Source organism: Mytilus galloprovincialis, chromosome 2 (genome assembly GCF_965363235.1).
Source record: "Mytilus galloprovincialis chromosome 2, xbMytGall1.hap1.1, whole genome shotgun sequence".
NCBI classification, from domain to species: Eukaryota; Metazoa; Mollusca; class Bivalvia; order Mytilida; family Mytilidae; genus Mytilus; species Mytilus galloprovincialis.
The window spans coordinates 112797460-112811721 of NC_134839.1; the positions used below are offsets into that span (position 1 = coordinate 112797460).

General features: G+C 32.3%; 1 protein-coding gene across 1 annotated transcript; it reads left to right on the forward strand.

Annotated features, from left to right (window-relative positions):
- LOC143065419 (uncharacterized) lies at positions 1 to 5307 on the forward strand. Its single transcript, XM_076238977.1, has 5 exons — positions 1 to 174; positions 1409 to 1520; positions 2912 to 3025; positions 4549 to 4627; positions 5199 to 5307. Exons 1-5 carry the CDS (start codon positions 86 to 88, stop codon positions 5288 to 5290), a joined length of 486 nt encoding a protein of 161 aa, XP_076095092.1. The 5' UTR covers positions 1 to 85; the 3' UTR covers positions 5291 to 5307.
- The last annotated feature ends 8955 nt before the right edge of the window (positions 5308 to 14262 follow it).

Here is a 14262-nt window from a genome sequence, read left to right on the forward strand (position 1 = left end):
TTTGTGTGACCAACTCCACATATATTTACTTGTTAGAGAAAACATACCTTCTTTCTAAAGGATCCCTCTAAGAAGAATAAGCAGAATGAATAGTTATATTTCAGTAGCTCTTGTTGTTATCTTTGCTGGATGTTCAATTGCCTATCCAATCCATGCATCCTGTAAAATCCAATGGTAAGATTATGTAATTTTTTAAATATATATTTTACTTTATATCTTTTTTAAGAATGCATCTTTTTCCGATACAAAGACATTTTGTTATTTTCCTTTTTGTGTTTTGTTGCTTTTCATAGTGATTAAGATTATAACACAACGTTGACTGCTGAACCCCACTTTTGACATATTTACCTAACATGTCTGTTTGTTTTGTTCAATCGTCGTTGTCAATGTAATGGAATTTTATGCGACTGACATACAAGTGAGAGGTTAATTTCGCTATAAAACCAGGTTTAATCCACTATTTTCTACATAAGAAAATACATGTACCAAGTCAGCAATATGACAGTTGTTATACATTCGTTTGATGTGTTTAAAAAAGCGATAAGGTCTATATTATTGGGACATTTAAGTCATATTCAGGTTTGCAACGTTTTTATGAAGTTTGACTGACCTAATTTCCAAAAATTCTCTAACTAACACCACCAAATCATAGAAGAATTGTTTATGATTTCTGATCGATGGAACTATTATACACAGTTAAAACTCGCGTTTAGTAAACCAACATATTATAGTATACATAAAACAAGCACAATAATATCTAAATTTAGAACAAATTAGGTCTTGTTCCTCGGAACTTTGTTTCTTATCTCGCAAGGTCGTCGGATAATTAAGTAGGATTTGTCTTATAAAAGTAACCACACTCATTTAGTACATCGAGAGATTACAAATAAAGTAGGTGTAAACGAGCACAATGATATGTACCACAAATTAGGTCTCCTGTTTCGAAACTTTTTTTTTCTTATTTTGCAAGGTCGTCGTATTACAAGTATATTGTTTATAAAACGTATCAAATATTCCTTTATTTTAATATCAAGGAATACTTATAACTTGTATTTTACTCGAACATTGATTTAAAAGGGTTCAGATTTTAAAAGTTTATCTAATTATTGGGTCTTATATTTAGATTATGTAGTACTTTTTAATGATTTCGAATTCAAATGCAAAATTTCAATTCTAAGAATAATTCTAACAGACCTAGCTTGAATATATTCCGACTTGTTCTTGAGATTTAAATTGCACTTTAACTAAAATAATTTGATTTAAAGGATATTACCATATTTAAGACGGAAAATATTGTATAAGTTTGTTAATTCAGAAGACCATTTAATATTATATTCTTCGTTTAATATCTCGGACAGAAACTTCCCAATTAAATTATGAAAACAGTTTATATTTTGTAATTTTTTAGGACATTTGGAATCACCTGTGATATGGTAAAGGAAAAAATCAAGACCCAGATCTCTACCTGGTCTACAGCAGATAACTGTCCAAATGGAGCAGGAGAAAAATGTCTGTATACAGTACGTATTTTGACTATTCGTTAGTAATAGACAGGTATTTTACTGCAAGGAGTTCATATACTTAATAAATTGCAATTTAACCCGTTATGTATGTTTATACATTTTGTTAGTATGTTGGGGTAAACATATATTAATTAGGATGAGGCAACAGAAGTATACCACTATTCAAAAGTCATGAACCGATAGAGAAAAAATAAATCCGAGTTATAAACAAAAAAAACCAAGGAAACACATAAACTGTAACTGTATAAACCTCTTTAGCTCTGGTATATTTACTGTTTGTTTTATGTAACAATTGTACTAAAATGAAACAAAATGGATCGATGCGCTCACAAACTGAGAAAAGAATGTATTGTATGTAGAGTTTGCGGCTCAATTATTTTATGGACTTCACCTTTTTTAATTTGCTTTGAAGTTCAGTTTTGTTTTTGGTATTCTTATTCTATAGAATATGTGTTTAATTCATATATCTTGAAACACGCATTAATTACCTTTTTTCGACGCTGACTGTCGGTTATAATATCGAATTGGTCGCCATAGATCTAATGATGCTTGACTAATCTGTACTATTCAGGAATATTACAGTTGTTATTCATTCGGTCGATGTGTATGAGTTTTGATTTTGCCATTTGATTTGGGTCTCTCCTTTTTTCAATTTTCCTCGGAGTTCGGTATTTTTTGGTATTTTACATTTTGTTTGTAACGACGTGGATGCTATCACTGTTCTTTTCTCTTATTTGACGAAAGTGTAATTTCTGATGTTTTAACATTCGTTTGTAAGTAAAGCAAGTGCAAACCATATCAATGCAAAAACGTTTAAGAAGTTCAAAGAAATATAATGTTTAAAAGTACAAAACCAAAGGTCTAAACAGAACAGACAGTAACGTCAACTCATTGGACTATCATATAATACGTTTTTCAAGTTTTATTTTCGGCATCTTGTTCATATTGGCAAAACCTCGTTGACCATACATGGTTAAGACATATTCCATATATAATAATATTAATTAACTCATCAAAGATACCAGGCTTATTATGTTTTACGCCAGACGCGCGTGTCGTCTACAAAACGACTCAAAAGTGACATTCGAATCATCACAGTTATAGAATTTATAGATTTAAATCGTTATGTTCATATGAAATGTTATACCTTCACAAAAATACTTGCATATTTTTAAATGTTATAAACTCGTTTGATTTTGGTTGAAATAGAAACATGTTTAATCCGTAGTTTCTACAAATGAAGATGCCTGTTACAATTCAGGAATATGACAGTTACTTGTTAACCATTCGTTGTGTGTGTTTGAGCTTTTAATTTTGCAATTCTTGTTTTATGGTTTTTCCGTTTTGCAATTTTTTTTTGTTTGTTATCTTACTTTTTGATATTTTAGTTTGTTGGTGAAACAAGTACAACAATTACAGCAAAACACTCGACACCAGTGAAGCATTACCTTGATGATTTGACCTTCACATTGACAGCAAGTAACAGTATGTGCAATGTCAAGGTAAGTCCAAGAGACACACAATTGAAATAGTTCAATAAACTCATCTTAGATACCACGCTTAAATTTTGTATATACGCCAGACGCGCGTTTCGTCTACAAAAGACTCATCAGTGACGCTCGAATCCAAAAAAGTTAAAAAAGCCAAATAAAGTACAAATTTGAAGAGCATTGAGATCCAAAATTCCTAAAAGTGTTGCCAAATACAGCTAAGGTAATCTATGCCTGAGGTAGAAAAGCCTTATGATTTCAAAAAATTCAAAATTTTGTAAACAGTTAATACATTCCTTCACATTTTTTTATGGATTGTCAATGATCATACGAAGACATTGATTTGATAAACCTTCATAATCTAAGAAATTATATGCAAGGTGTATAAAAGGAGAGCATGTCATAGGACAAAAATATGCAAAACTTTACGAAATGTCAGAGAAAAAGTCAGAACTAAGTTACATATTTTACTAGGATGCCATTTTGAACAAAAAGTAAGCATTTACAGTCAGTTTTGTTCGTGTTTTTTTTTTAATAAGGATAAAAACTTCGCTGATACACTTTGGTCGTGGAAGACACGAATTTTCATCAGAATGTATGCGCCTTATATGAGATGACCAATTGGAGATCGATTGCGCATTTGATATACATGTTCAAATGGTAAAAAGTATGTCAGATGTAAAGGTGAGACAAGAAAATGCACCAGGGGGCGATTTTTTGGGGTAAAGGCTCGTCACAAAGTCATGCTTATACACATAAAAAGATGCTTTTCATAATCTTTTCATTGTGTTAAATTAAAAACATTCTTACTGTACTAGTATACTTTATCAGATAGATGTCCATTATCACTGTACTAGTATACATATTTTTTAAGGGGCCAGCTGAAGGACGCCTACGTGTGCGGGAGTTTCTCGCTACATTGAAGACTTATTGGTGGCCTTCAGCTGTTGTCTGCTCTATGGTCGGGTTGTTGTCGCTTTGACACATTCCCATTTCCTTTCTCAATTTTATTAGAATACTATTGCATGTGAATATCTTATATAAATTATATTTTTGCATCTTTTTTATATCTAGATCAAATACCCATCGTAAATCTCAGCCTTGTCGATGGTTGATTGAATAGTCTCCAAACCTAAAAGAAATAAAAGGGCATATAAACTCATAAATCAAAAATAAACTGTTTTAAAATACCATGTAAAAACATAAAAAGAACAAAAAAAACAAACAATCATGAAATATTGTTACTTTATGACGATTTCAAGCTTTGTTTGTTGTTTCTAAGATTTGTTTAGTAATTCTGATATCTATTTTATAACGTTATTAGTCAAATTTGAGACTTGTAGTCAATTTGATGGGCATAGATTGCCAGGTAATTGTGAATTATATCGGTATATCTATGTATGAACATAAACATATGGATACCTGAAGTCGCATACTAGTATAAGGTTTCGATTCTATCGTCCCAAGGTATCTCTTTTTGTAAATAATGTTGTTTACTTACATCTATCTAATAATTTATACTGTTTAAATTGTAGGGTTACTCCACATCAGAAACATGGTATGCTCACCTTGACTACAGCACAAATTATTGTAACCTCAACAACCTGATCACAGGTATGCAATATCTTAATGTAAAATAATATGGACACCAATACTAAAATTCAATTAAGTATACACATGTAATAAAAGCATAACAAAAATACCAAACTCCTATTAAATTTCGAAAAATGAAAGTCCAAAAAATCTGATTAAATTAAAAGACATTATCAAAGAAGGACGAAAGATACCAAAGGGACAATCAAACTCATAAATCAAAAATAAACTGACAACGCTTGCTAAAAACGAAAAAGACAAACAGACAAACAATAGTACACATGACACAACATAGAATAAACTGTTAGCACCATGTCAAAACATAAAAAGAACAAAAAACAAACAATCATGATATCAATGCCATGTTAATGAAAGTATTTTTAATTGTATGGAATCTGTTCCTGCAATTTAAATAGCCGTAAAGAGTAGAAAGGAAATGTCAGTATTAGCGCCTTATTTGTATCCAATATGTTAAAAGGAAAAACAATATACTAACGTTTTATGCAATTAAAAATTTAAATATTTAAACAGGCCTAATATATTCTCAAGGGGTTATGCTATCAAAAAATGATTTTGTTTATTTTTATTTAAGGATCCGGACTGGACAAGGTTAACGGATACACCGAGGTTACCAGTGATAGTGTGTGCACACAATATTCCAGCAAAAATTGCGAAAAATATTAAATTATTTAGTAAAATTAGTACAATTAATGTAATTTTATAAATAAGAAGATGTGGTATGAGTGCCAATGAGACAACACTCCATTCAATTCACAAGGTAAAAACGGAAACAATTTTAGGTCAAATCATGGCCTTCAGCATGGAGCCTTAGCTCGCACAGAACAGTAAGCCCCAAAACGACTAGTATTAAACAATTCAAACAGGAAAACTAGCAGTCTAATCTATATAAAAAACGAGATACAAGATATAAAGGCAACGGTAGTATATCGAAGTTCAACTATAGGAGGAAAACAAGTGTAACAAAAGAACACCCCGCTTTTTAAAAATATCTAAAAACGAACTATTAAAAAACTTATGAGTCGCGCTAACAAACGACAACCACGGAAAAACAGGCTTCTGACACATCACGATAATATGTCAATATAAAAACTTTCGTATTGTTTCAATATGTAGTCTTGAGTAATTGAGGAAATGGCGGGAACAGTAGTCTGCCGATGTTTGGATCTGATCATTCGATTAGGAAGAAACAAACAAAGAAAAAAAAATTAAACATGAAGAAAGTCTGACCCCAGAAAGAGCAAGATCGGGTGCTTCGAGATTATAAGCGTCTCTTACTGTGCAAACCTCATCCAACATGCGAATCTATTCAGTCAAACTGTCACATTCGGTAACAGAAAACAATCCGTTAAAGAACAAGTTAGATGACTTATCTTGTCAATAAAGATCTTTGACCGCAAAAAAAAAAGTATCTCGAGGAATTAACATACAGACATATCGTATCAGTCAACCAATTCATGGTCGTTACCGTAAAACTTAGTTGGTATCGATTTCAATCTTTCTTCCTAAACATAGATTAAAGCAAACGTTAAAATAAAATAACTTCGAAAGGATAACAATATCATTTGAAGTAAACTGATATACTCTTCCCGAGTGAGTTTAGTTTCGACATAACTTATAAATTCTTAAAGGGACGCTTTTAGAAAGGTGTTATGATTCATATGAAACCTAAATACTGATTACTTAGCTGAAAATACCATCGGGGATTGATAGTAAAACATAGTATTGAAGGGCAAATAAAAAGACGAAGGATATCAAAGGGACAATCAAAACTCGAAGAAAAACCCCAAATGACATAGCAAAAAATGAAAAAAGGCGACAAGACAAGCAGCAATCTAAAATGCAAAACAAAGAAAACTATATGCTGAACAGCACAAACCGGAATCGAAAATTTCTTAAAGTATCGCGAAAGTTAAGTAGATTCTGCTCGCCTAATGACACCGGTCAGTGTGTTTACAAACAACATTATATTGTTGGGGCTGCCAAATGCTCGTGAAAACATCTTACAAAATTACTAACATCTTTTTGATCACCAATCAATAGCGACAACATAGAAGTATTGGTTTGCTAGATAACGTCGTGTTATGGTACATGCTGGGTAACTCAGATGTCATCTTCATTTCGAACTTTATACAGGGAAACTTTTGATTCTGGGGATAATACCAAAATCAGATAGTAAAAATATTGAAAGATTACTTGGAATATGATGTACATGTAAATACAATATTTGTGAAGATATCAATGAGGATATCTAAAATCCAAGGTCCAATAAAAACAGACAACTGGTTATAAGCTTGAATGATAATACCATAGCAATCTTAAATCCATGATTGATTAATTGAAATGTAGCTTGAAATGCATATTCATTAAAAATTCTAAGACACTTTCCTCCGTCGACAGCTCAGATCATAACAACATCTAATATGTCCTCATTCTAAACCTGACAATGTGGGCATTTGGAGTTAACGTAGAAAGTTGCATGATAATGTGAGGGATTTAATGTTCCCTAGCGCATATGGGGTATTACCAGCTAAGAGGTCAGCAGAATATCAATTATACGATCATTTGCTGTAAATTGAATCAAACGTTAAAATCAAGGGTGTTCTATCATCATGAATATATGATAGTAGCCATATTTGGCACAATATTTCGGACACTTTTTTCAATTATTGAATTGGTCTTCTAACAGTTGTTTATTTTTGATCCACGTATGAGTCTCAAGTAGGTTACATGTTTGTCTGGCGTATTAAAATATTGGCGGAAGACACCAAGGAAACATTGAAAACTCACAAAATCCACAATACATAAATGTTAAACCTGGTATCTTTAATGACATTTTTGTAGACAGATATTATTTAATGAAATTTTACGTGCGTTTATAAAATGTTAAACGATTGTGTCCAGATTGTTTTGAGTATTTTTAATGTTGTTGATAACATTTCAATTTACTCCAAACAAAAATTATATAAGTCAAACTTTAACCGGTGTGGCTATTTGTAAATAAGATGTTTACCTTGCAAAATCTTGTAAGGTACTATAATATATGTTATTATAGCAAAACTTTGTTCGTTCTCTGTCGGGAAGGTTTGAAAAAATTCTATGGGTCCAACCGAACACTATTTATCGCCTGTGATGGCGATTGTCGGATGAAAAGTATACTGTTGATCTAAAATACAAAATTTTAAAAAAAAAAGTTCAAACGTTAAATTTCTATATAAATGATATTTTATGGTCTTGAAGAATAACTTCAGTCCAAGTTGCATAAAAAGAATGTCACATGATCGACAAAACGAGTACTTGTGTATCCATTTGGGCTATATATATACAAGTAGTTTAAATTCGCCTATAAATGGCTGACTGACTATAGTCGTGTGGTTACATCGTATAAACAAAATAAAATAACTAAAAACAAGGGTTTATCCCCGATAAAAAAAAATCATATAATACATTAAATTATCAGGCCATTAACCTGATTGTACCACGGACGCAATTCAGTTTTTATTTTTCAAGTGAAGAGTGTGTAGATGATACACTAATCTAATAAATAAGTTATAATGCAACAGAGTGTCAAAGGGAAGTTCTAGTCTCAATATGTACAAACACTCTGTTACTTCCATTTGTTTTACGTTTATATATTATATTATCTTTTTTCTTCTTTGGGTTAAATTGAAACATAAAAAAAGCCCAATATATATGTATATAATTTGACAGAAGACTAAGTTTAGTTACTTTTTACAACTCAGTATAGTCAGTCTATTTTTAAATAGATCAATATCATGGAAAGGTATTTCATAACATATATTTATCGTTCAGTGTAGTATTTCTATCAGAGTTCAAGTGATAAATATGTGGTCAGGTTAATACTTCGTTCAATTTGAATAGACTTATATGGTTAGAGTAGGATGAGCTAAGACACTGTATTTGTTTTTGATGTTATATTTGTTTTTCTCGTGGGATTTTGTCTGATGCTTGGTCCGTTTCTGTGTGTGTTACATTGTAGTGTTGTGTCGTTGTTCTCCTCTTATATTTAATGCGTTTCCCTCAGTTTTAGTTTGTTACCCCGATTTTGTTTTTTGTCCATGGATTTATGAGTTTGAACAGCGGTATACTACTGTTGCCTTTATTTACCATTGACGTAATCCAGTCTTTACGGTTTCTTTTATTCTATTTCATTGACAATTCATATATTGTCAATTAAAGTTCGGAGTTCTTTTGTCTATATAGCGTTTATTTCTTGGTGTTGGATTTGCCTTTATTTTTTTTCTATTTTTCTCGAAAAAGCAATCTGCATAACCTTTAAAAGCAAAAACAAATAATTAAAAAAGCAAATGAAAATCCGGAAATATATGCTAAATAGAGACAGAAGAATTCGGTTAAGATATGGGCTGATACCATGTCTGACTATATAACCGAAACTCCAGTGTTGCGTTCACTTTTTGTAAGATATCTTATAATCATATTGACAATAATTTTCCCATAAAAAATGTCCATTTGTAGGCCCAAGTATTTTACACAATTTTGAGCTGAAATAATATGTTTAAAATTTGTCAACTTATGCAAGTTCAGTGAATTTTGAACAAAGCAAAATATAATTAGTTTTGTCGGGTATTGCAAAAGCGTTCAACACCAGAGTTATACTAGAAAGTAAAAGCATTAGAACATCCATATGAACATAGCACACAGGTTCTGGGAAGTTTTACGTTCTTACCTTGGAGTCTATTTCCGTATTCGGAATACATAAGATAATTGAACAACACTGATAATAAAGAATACCATTGAAGAGGATATTGTAGAAAAGGAAAAGCAAACTGACATATTTGCAAAGTAACTTTTACGACCCATTAGCAACCCCAATCTAATTAAAAACCGATCTCTCATCGCTCCTGTTTCTGATATGTCGCGTGGGAGATCTAACGAAACCGGCTTTGAGGTCACATGTGAGTGAACTAAAAGTTATGAATTTATGAAGATATGCAAATGAGTTGACGACCTATTAATAAGCCAATCAAAAAAGTTTATGAATTATTTTGACTGACGATTTCGTCGTAAATAAAATGAGTTACATCCCTTTGCCTTACGTTAAACTTCCAAGATCGTGGAAGACTCAATTTCATTGGTCGAAAAAGACACACCTACGAGGTCACTCACATGTGACCTCAAAGCGGGTTTCGTTAGATCTCCCACGTGACATATCAGAAACAGGAGCGATGAGAGATCGGTTTTTAATTAGATTGTAGCAACCCTAGCAACAGATGAACAATTTGATACAAATCATATGGAGAGAGGAATGCGAATTTAGATACAATTTGATGAAATCAAGTGTACATTTATCTACCTTCAATGAAAATAACATCTCACAATTTACAGATGAAGAAATATTTTAGAAAAAGCATTACTAGCAAAATGCCTGACCTGAATGTTAATCGGACAGAACTCCAATTCGAGTTTACAAAGGGTCTCTCGTCATTCATGGCTTCTCTTATTGTTTCTGAAGGCATATTACATGCAAAACAACAAAAGAAAAACTTATATCTAGCAACCCTTGGCGGTCAAAAGGCCTTTGATTTGGTACATCGTATGATTTTACTAGAAATTTTTTTTATGAAGTACCAGCAGATGTCAGGAAAGGTATTCAAACTCTGCGTTGTGATATGTCAACAGAATTAAAATAGAATAATCACTCGGCATCAGTAAAAAAAAAAAAAACCTTGAGAAAGACCATGAGGTGTCCTATCCACTCATTTCTATAATTTATATATTAATGATATTAATGACTTGGCAATAGAGGTAGACAAAAGAGCACTATGACTAACAATAGGACTAGAATAATGTGGCAGTCCATAATGTGCATATACTATTGAACGGATGTGAAAAGACGAAAAAGAGATTCAAACCATGCTTGATATATGAAACACTGTTATAATGTTTACCAACTCTTATCAAGACGGAACGGATCAAGTCAAAGTGTCAATCAGAAAACATCAGACTATGAAATGAAGGAAAAGAAACTGACAATCAAGCGACACATTTTATTAAGGAATTATTTACAAGCAGCAAAAAACGAATAAAAAAAAAAAATCAAGAACATACAAGTATTGCAAGAAAGACTCAGATTCTTTATTTTCAGTGGAACTAAACGGAAAAGGGGGCCTTAACGCAAAAAAAAATCCCGACATACAAGATATATGTCATGGAAAGCCAGGGCCGTAACTAGCCCCTTTTAATACTGAGGCAAAATATATTGGCGAGGGGTCTGGGGGCTGCTCAAGGCCCCCAGAAGCTCTGAGAAAAATAACGCAAAATCGTGCATTCTGAGCGTTTCCCAGACTCTTTCTTACATAGAAACGCAAATCATTTTTAGCTATTTTTTCGACAATATTCTGGTCTCAAAGCAAAAACATAGATTCATTGTTATTTAAGACTTTAAAGTTTTAGGGAAATTAAAAACATTAAAAGACCGATATGTAGGATAAATCAAAAATCGTAATTCTCATAATCATTAATACCGGATCTGTCTGTCTGTTCTTGTCTTGTATTGTGCTGACTTGAGATTTTTTATGACTAGATTTAAATATAGTGACAGTCATTAGTGCAGTAATGTACGTTTAATACTAGTACTGCTTAAGTCGACACTAGGGACCATATTGACCTTCTTTTACGGTATTTATGATTCTTTCATTATTGAAGACCCTCCAGCAACTATCAAGATGAAGAACATGAATAAAAACTTTGACCATAGATCATTTGTATTTTTTTCTGAACATTGACATTGTGTGCGATTAGCTCCCGTGTACGTGTACTTCATATTCCTTAATTTTCTGTTAAAGAGTTTGAACACGAATTAATGCAAATTTAACCCTTGAATGTAAAAGGTCATATGGCAATACATTGATGTTTTTTTTCAACAAATGATTTGATACCGGGAAATTGGTGGTCTTACTTTGATTTAAATCATGTCAGCTATCTAGTTTCATCCACAGGCGCTTGGGTATATGATACAGTTATTTTTTTTTTATTTTTTTGTTGATTAAGATATTCAATTTTCTATATTTATGATACATATCTATCACTTCTGTGCATATCTCACCTACAGAAAATACCTAATTTTGCAATCCATACTAAGAAAAATTGGGTATGGTTTTATATACAAGAAAGGCAGTTTCGTATTCTTTGATATCAAGTTCAATTCTCCATGCAGAAACGACCACTTTTTTCTGTGTCCAGTAGCATCGTATATTCTTAAAATATTTTCTCGCATAATGCCTAGACATCGGTGGACATGCAACATTACACAGTGTGACACGTTTACAAATGAAAATCAACACTCAGACTAGTCATTAAGTAGGATAATAAATGAACAAAAGACAAACCCGGGACACAGAAGTACAAACAATAGACCATCAACTCTGAAAACCAAAAGTAAAATAGAAACATGGATTACAAAAAATATGCAGGGGCGACATCAGAGAGTGAAGAGAACTTGCTTCTTGCAACACTTTCAGTGAAAACAATTTGATATGAAGACAATCATATGAAGACAATCTTTTATTTTATTTTATTTTTTTTTTAAATTTAAAACATGAGGCATTTGCCTCATTTGCCTCAATGTAGTTACGGCCCTGAAAGCGTGCATTCTTCCAAGGCTACTATATGGCCTGGGAATATTACCTCGGAATATTACCTCTGGATGTTACGTTAATAGGACAAGTAAGACAATTCCACATTAAAACTTTTAGATACCTTCGACCCTTCCAATACTTACTTCAAGATCTGTTGTATATATGCTTATTGGCGAAAACACCAATTAAGACAGAACTCCTTTAAAGACAACTTTGCTTGATGTTTGTCTCTTTCAAAAAACTTTCTTTTTTTAGTTTTTCGACGCTATCAATCAAATGTTTTTATTTTTATTCAAAATTTAACGCTATAAGTTAGGTATGGGGAAAATCTGGACTTTGCATGACCACAATATTTCTTATCATCTAATTGGGGATCAAATTATTTTTATAGGGAAAAAGCGTAAACTTCTTGAAGTTAAATGGTCGTTCCCTTAGTAAAAATACTAAACTAAGAATTTTAATTGAGAGTCAACTGGTTTTCAACATTAAAAATCTAAAATGTTTAAAATTTGTCAACTTATGCAAGTTCAGTGAATTTTGAACAAAGCAAAATATAATTAGTTTTGTCGGGTATTGCAAAAGCGTTCAACACCAGAGTTATACTAGAAAGTAAAAGCATTAGAACATCCATATGAACATAGCACACAGGTTCTGGGAAGTTTTACGTTCTTACCTTGGAGTCTATTTCCGTATTCGGAATACATAAGATAATTGAACAACACTGATAATAAAGAATACCATTGAAGAGGATATTGTAGAAAAGGAAAAGCAAACTGACATATTTGCAAAGTAACTTTTACGACCCATTAGCAACCCCAATCTAATTAAAAACCGATCTCTCATCGCTCCTGTTTCTGATATGTCGCGTGGGAGATCTAACGAAACCGGCTTTGAGGTCACATGTGAGTGAACTAAAAGTTATGAATTTATGAAGATATGCAAATGAGTTGACGACCTATTAATAAGCCAATCAAAAAAGTTTATGAATTATTTTGACTGACGATTTCGTCGTAAATAAAATGAGTTACATCCCTTTGCCTTACGTTAAACTTCCAAGATCGTGGAAGACTCAATTTCATTGGTCGAAAAAGACACACCTACGAGGTCACTCACATGTGACCTCAAAGCGGGTTTCGTTAGATCTCCCACGTGACATATCAGAAACAGGAGCGATGAGAGATCGGTTTTTAATTAGATTGTAGCAACCCTAGCAACAGATGAACAATTTGATACAAATCATATGGAGAGAGGAATGCGAATTTAGATACAATTTGATGAAATCAAGTGTACATTTATCTACCTTCAATGAAAATAACATCTCACAATTTACAGATGAAGAAATATTTTAGAAAAAGCATTACTAGCAAAATGCCTGACCTGAATGTTAATCGGACAGAACTCCAATTCGAGTTTACAAAGGGTCTCTCGTCATTCATGGCTTCTCTTATTGTTTCTGAAGGCATATTACATGCAAAACAACAAAAGAAAAACTTATATCTAGCAACCCTTGGCGGTCAAAAGGCCTTTGATTTGGTACATCGTATGATTTTACTAGAAATTTTTTTTATGAAGTACCAGCAGATGTCAGGAAAGGTATTCAAACTCTGCGTTGTGATATGTCAACAGAATTAAAATAGAATAATCACTCGGCATCAGTAAAAAAAAAACAACCTTGAGAAAGACCATGAGGTGTCCTATCCACTCATTTCTATAATTTATATATTAATGATATTAATGACTTGGCAATAGAGGTAGACAAAAGAGCACTATGACTAACAATAGGACTAGAATAATGTGGCAGTCCATAATGTGCATATACTATTGAACGGATGTGAAAAGACGAAAAAGAGATTCAAACCATGCTTGATATATGAAACACTGTTATAATGTTTACCAACTCTTATCAAGACGGAAAGGATCAAGTCAAAGTGTCAATCAGAAAACATCAGACTATGAAATGAAGGAAAAGAAACTGACAATCAAGCGACACATTTTATTAAGGAATTATTTACAAGCAGC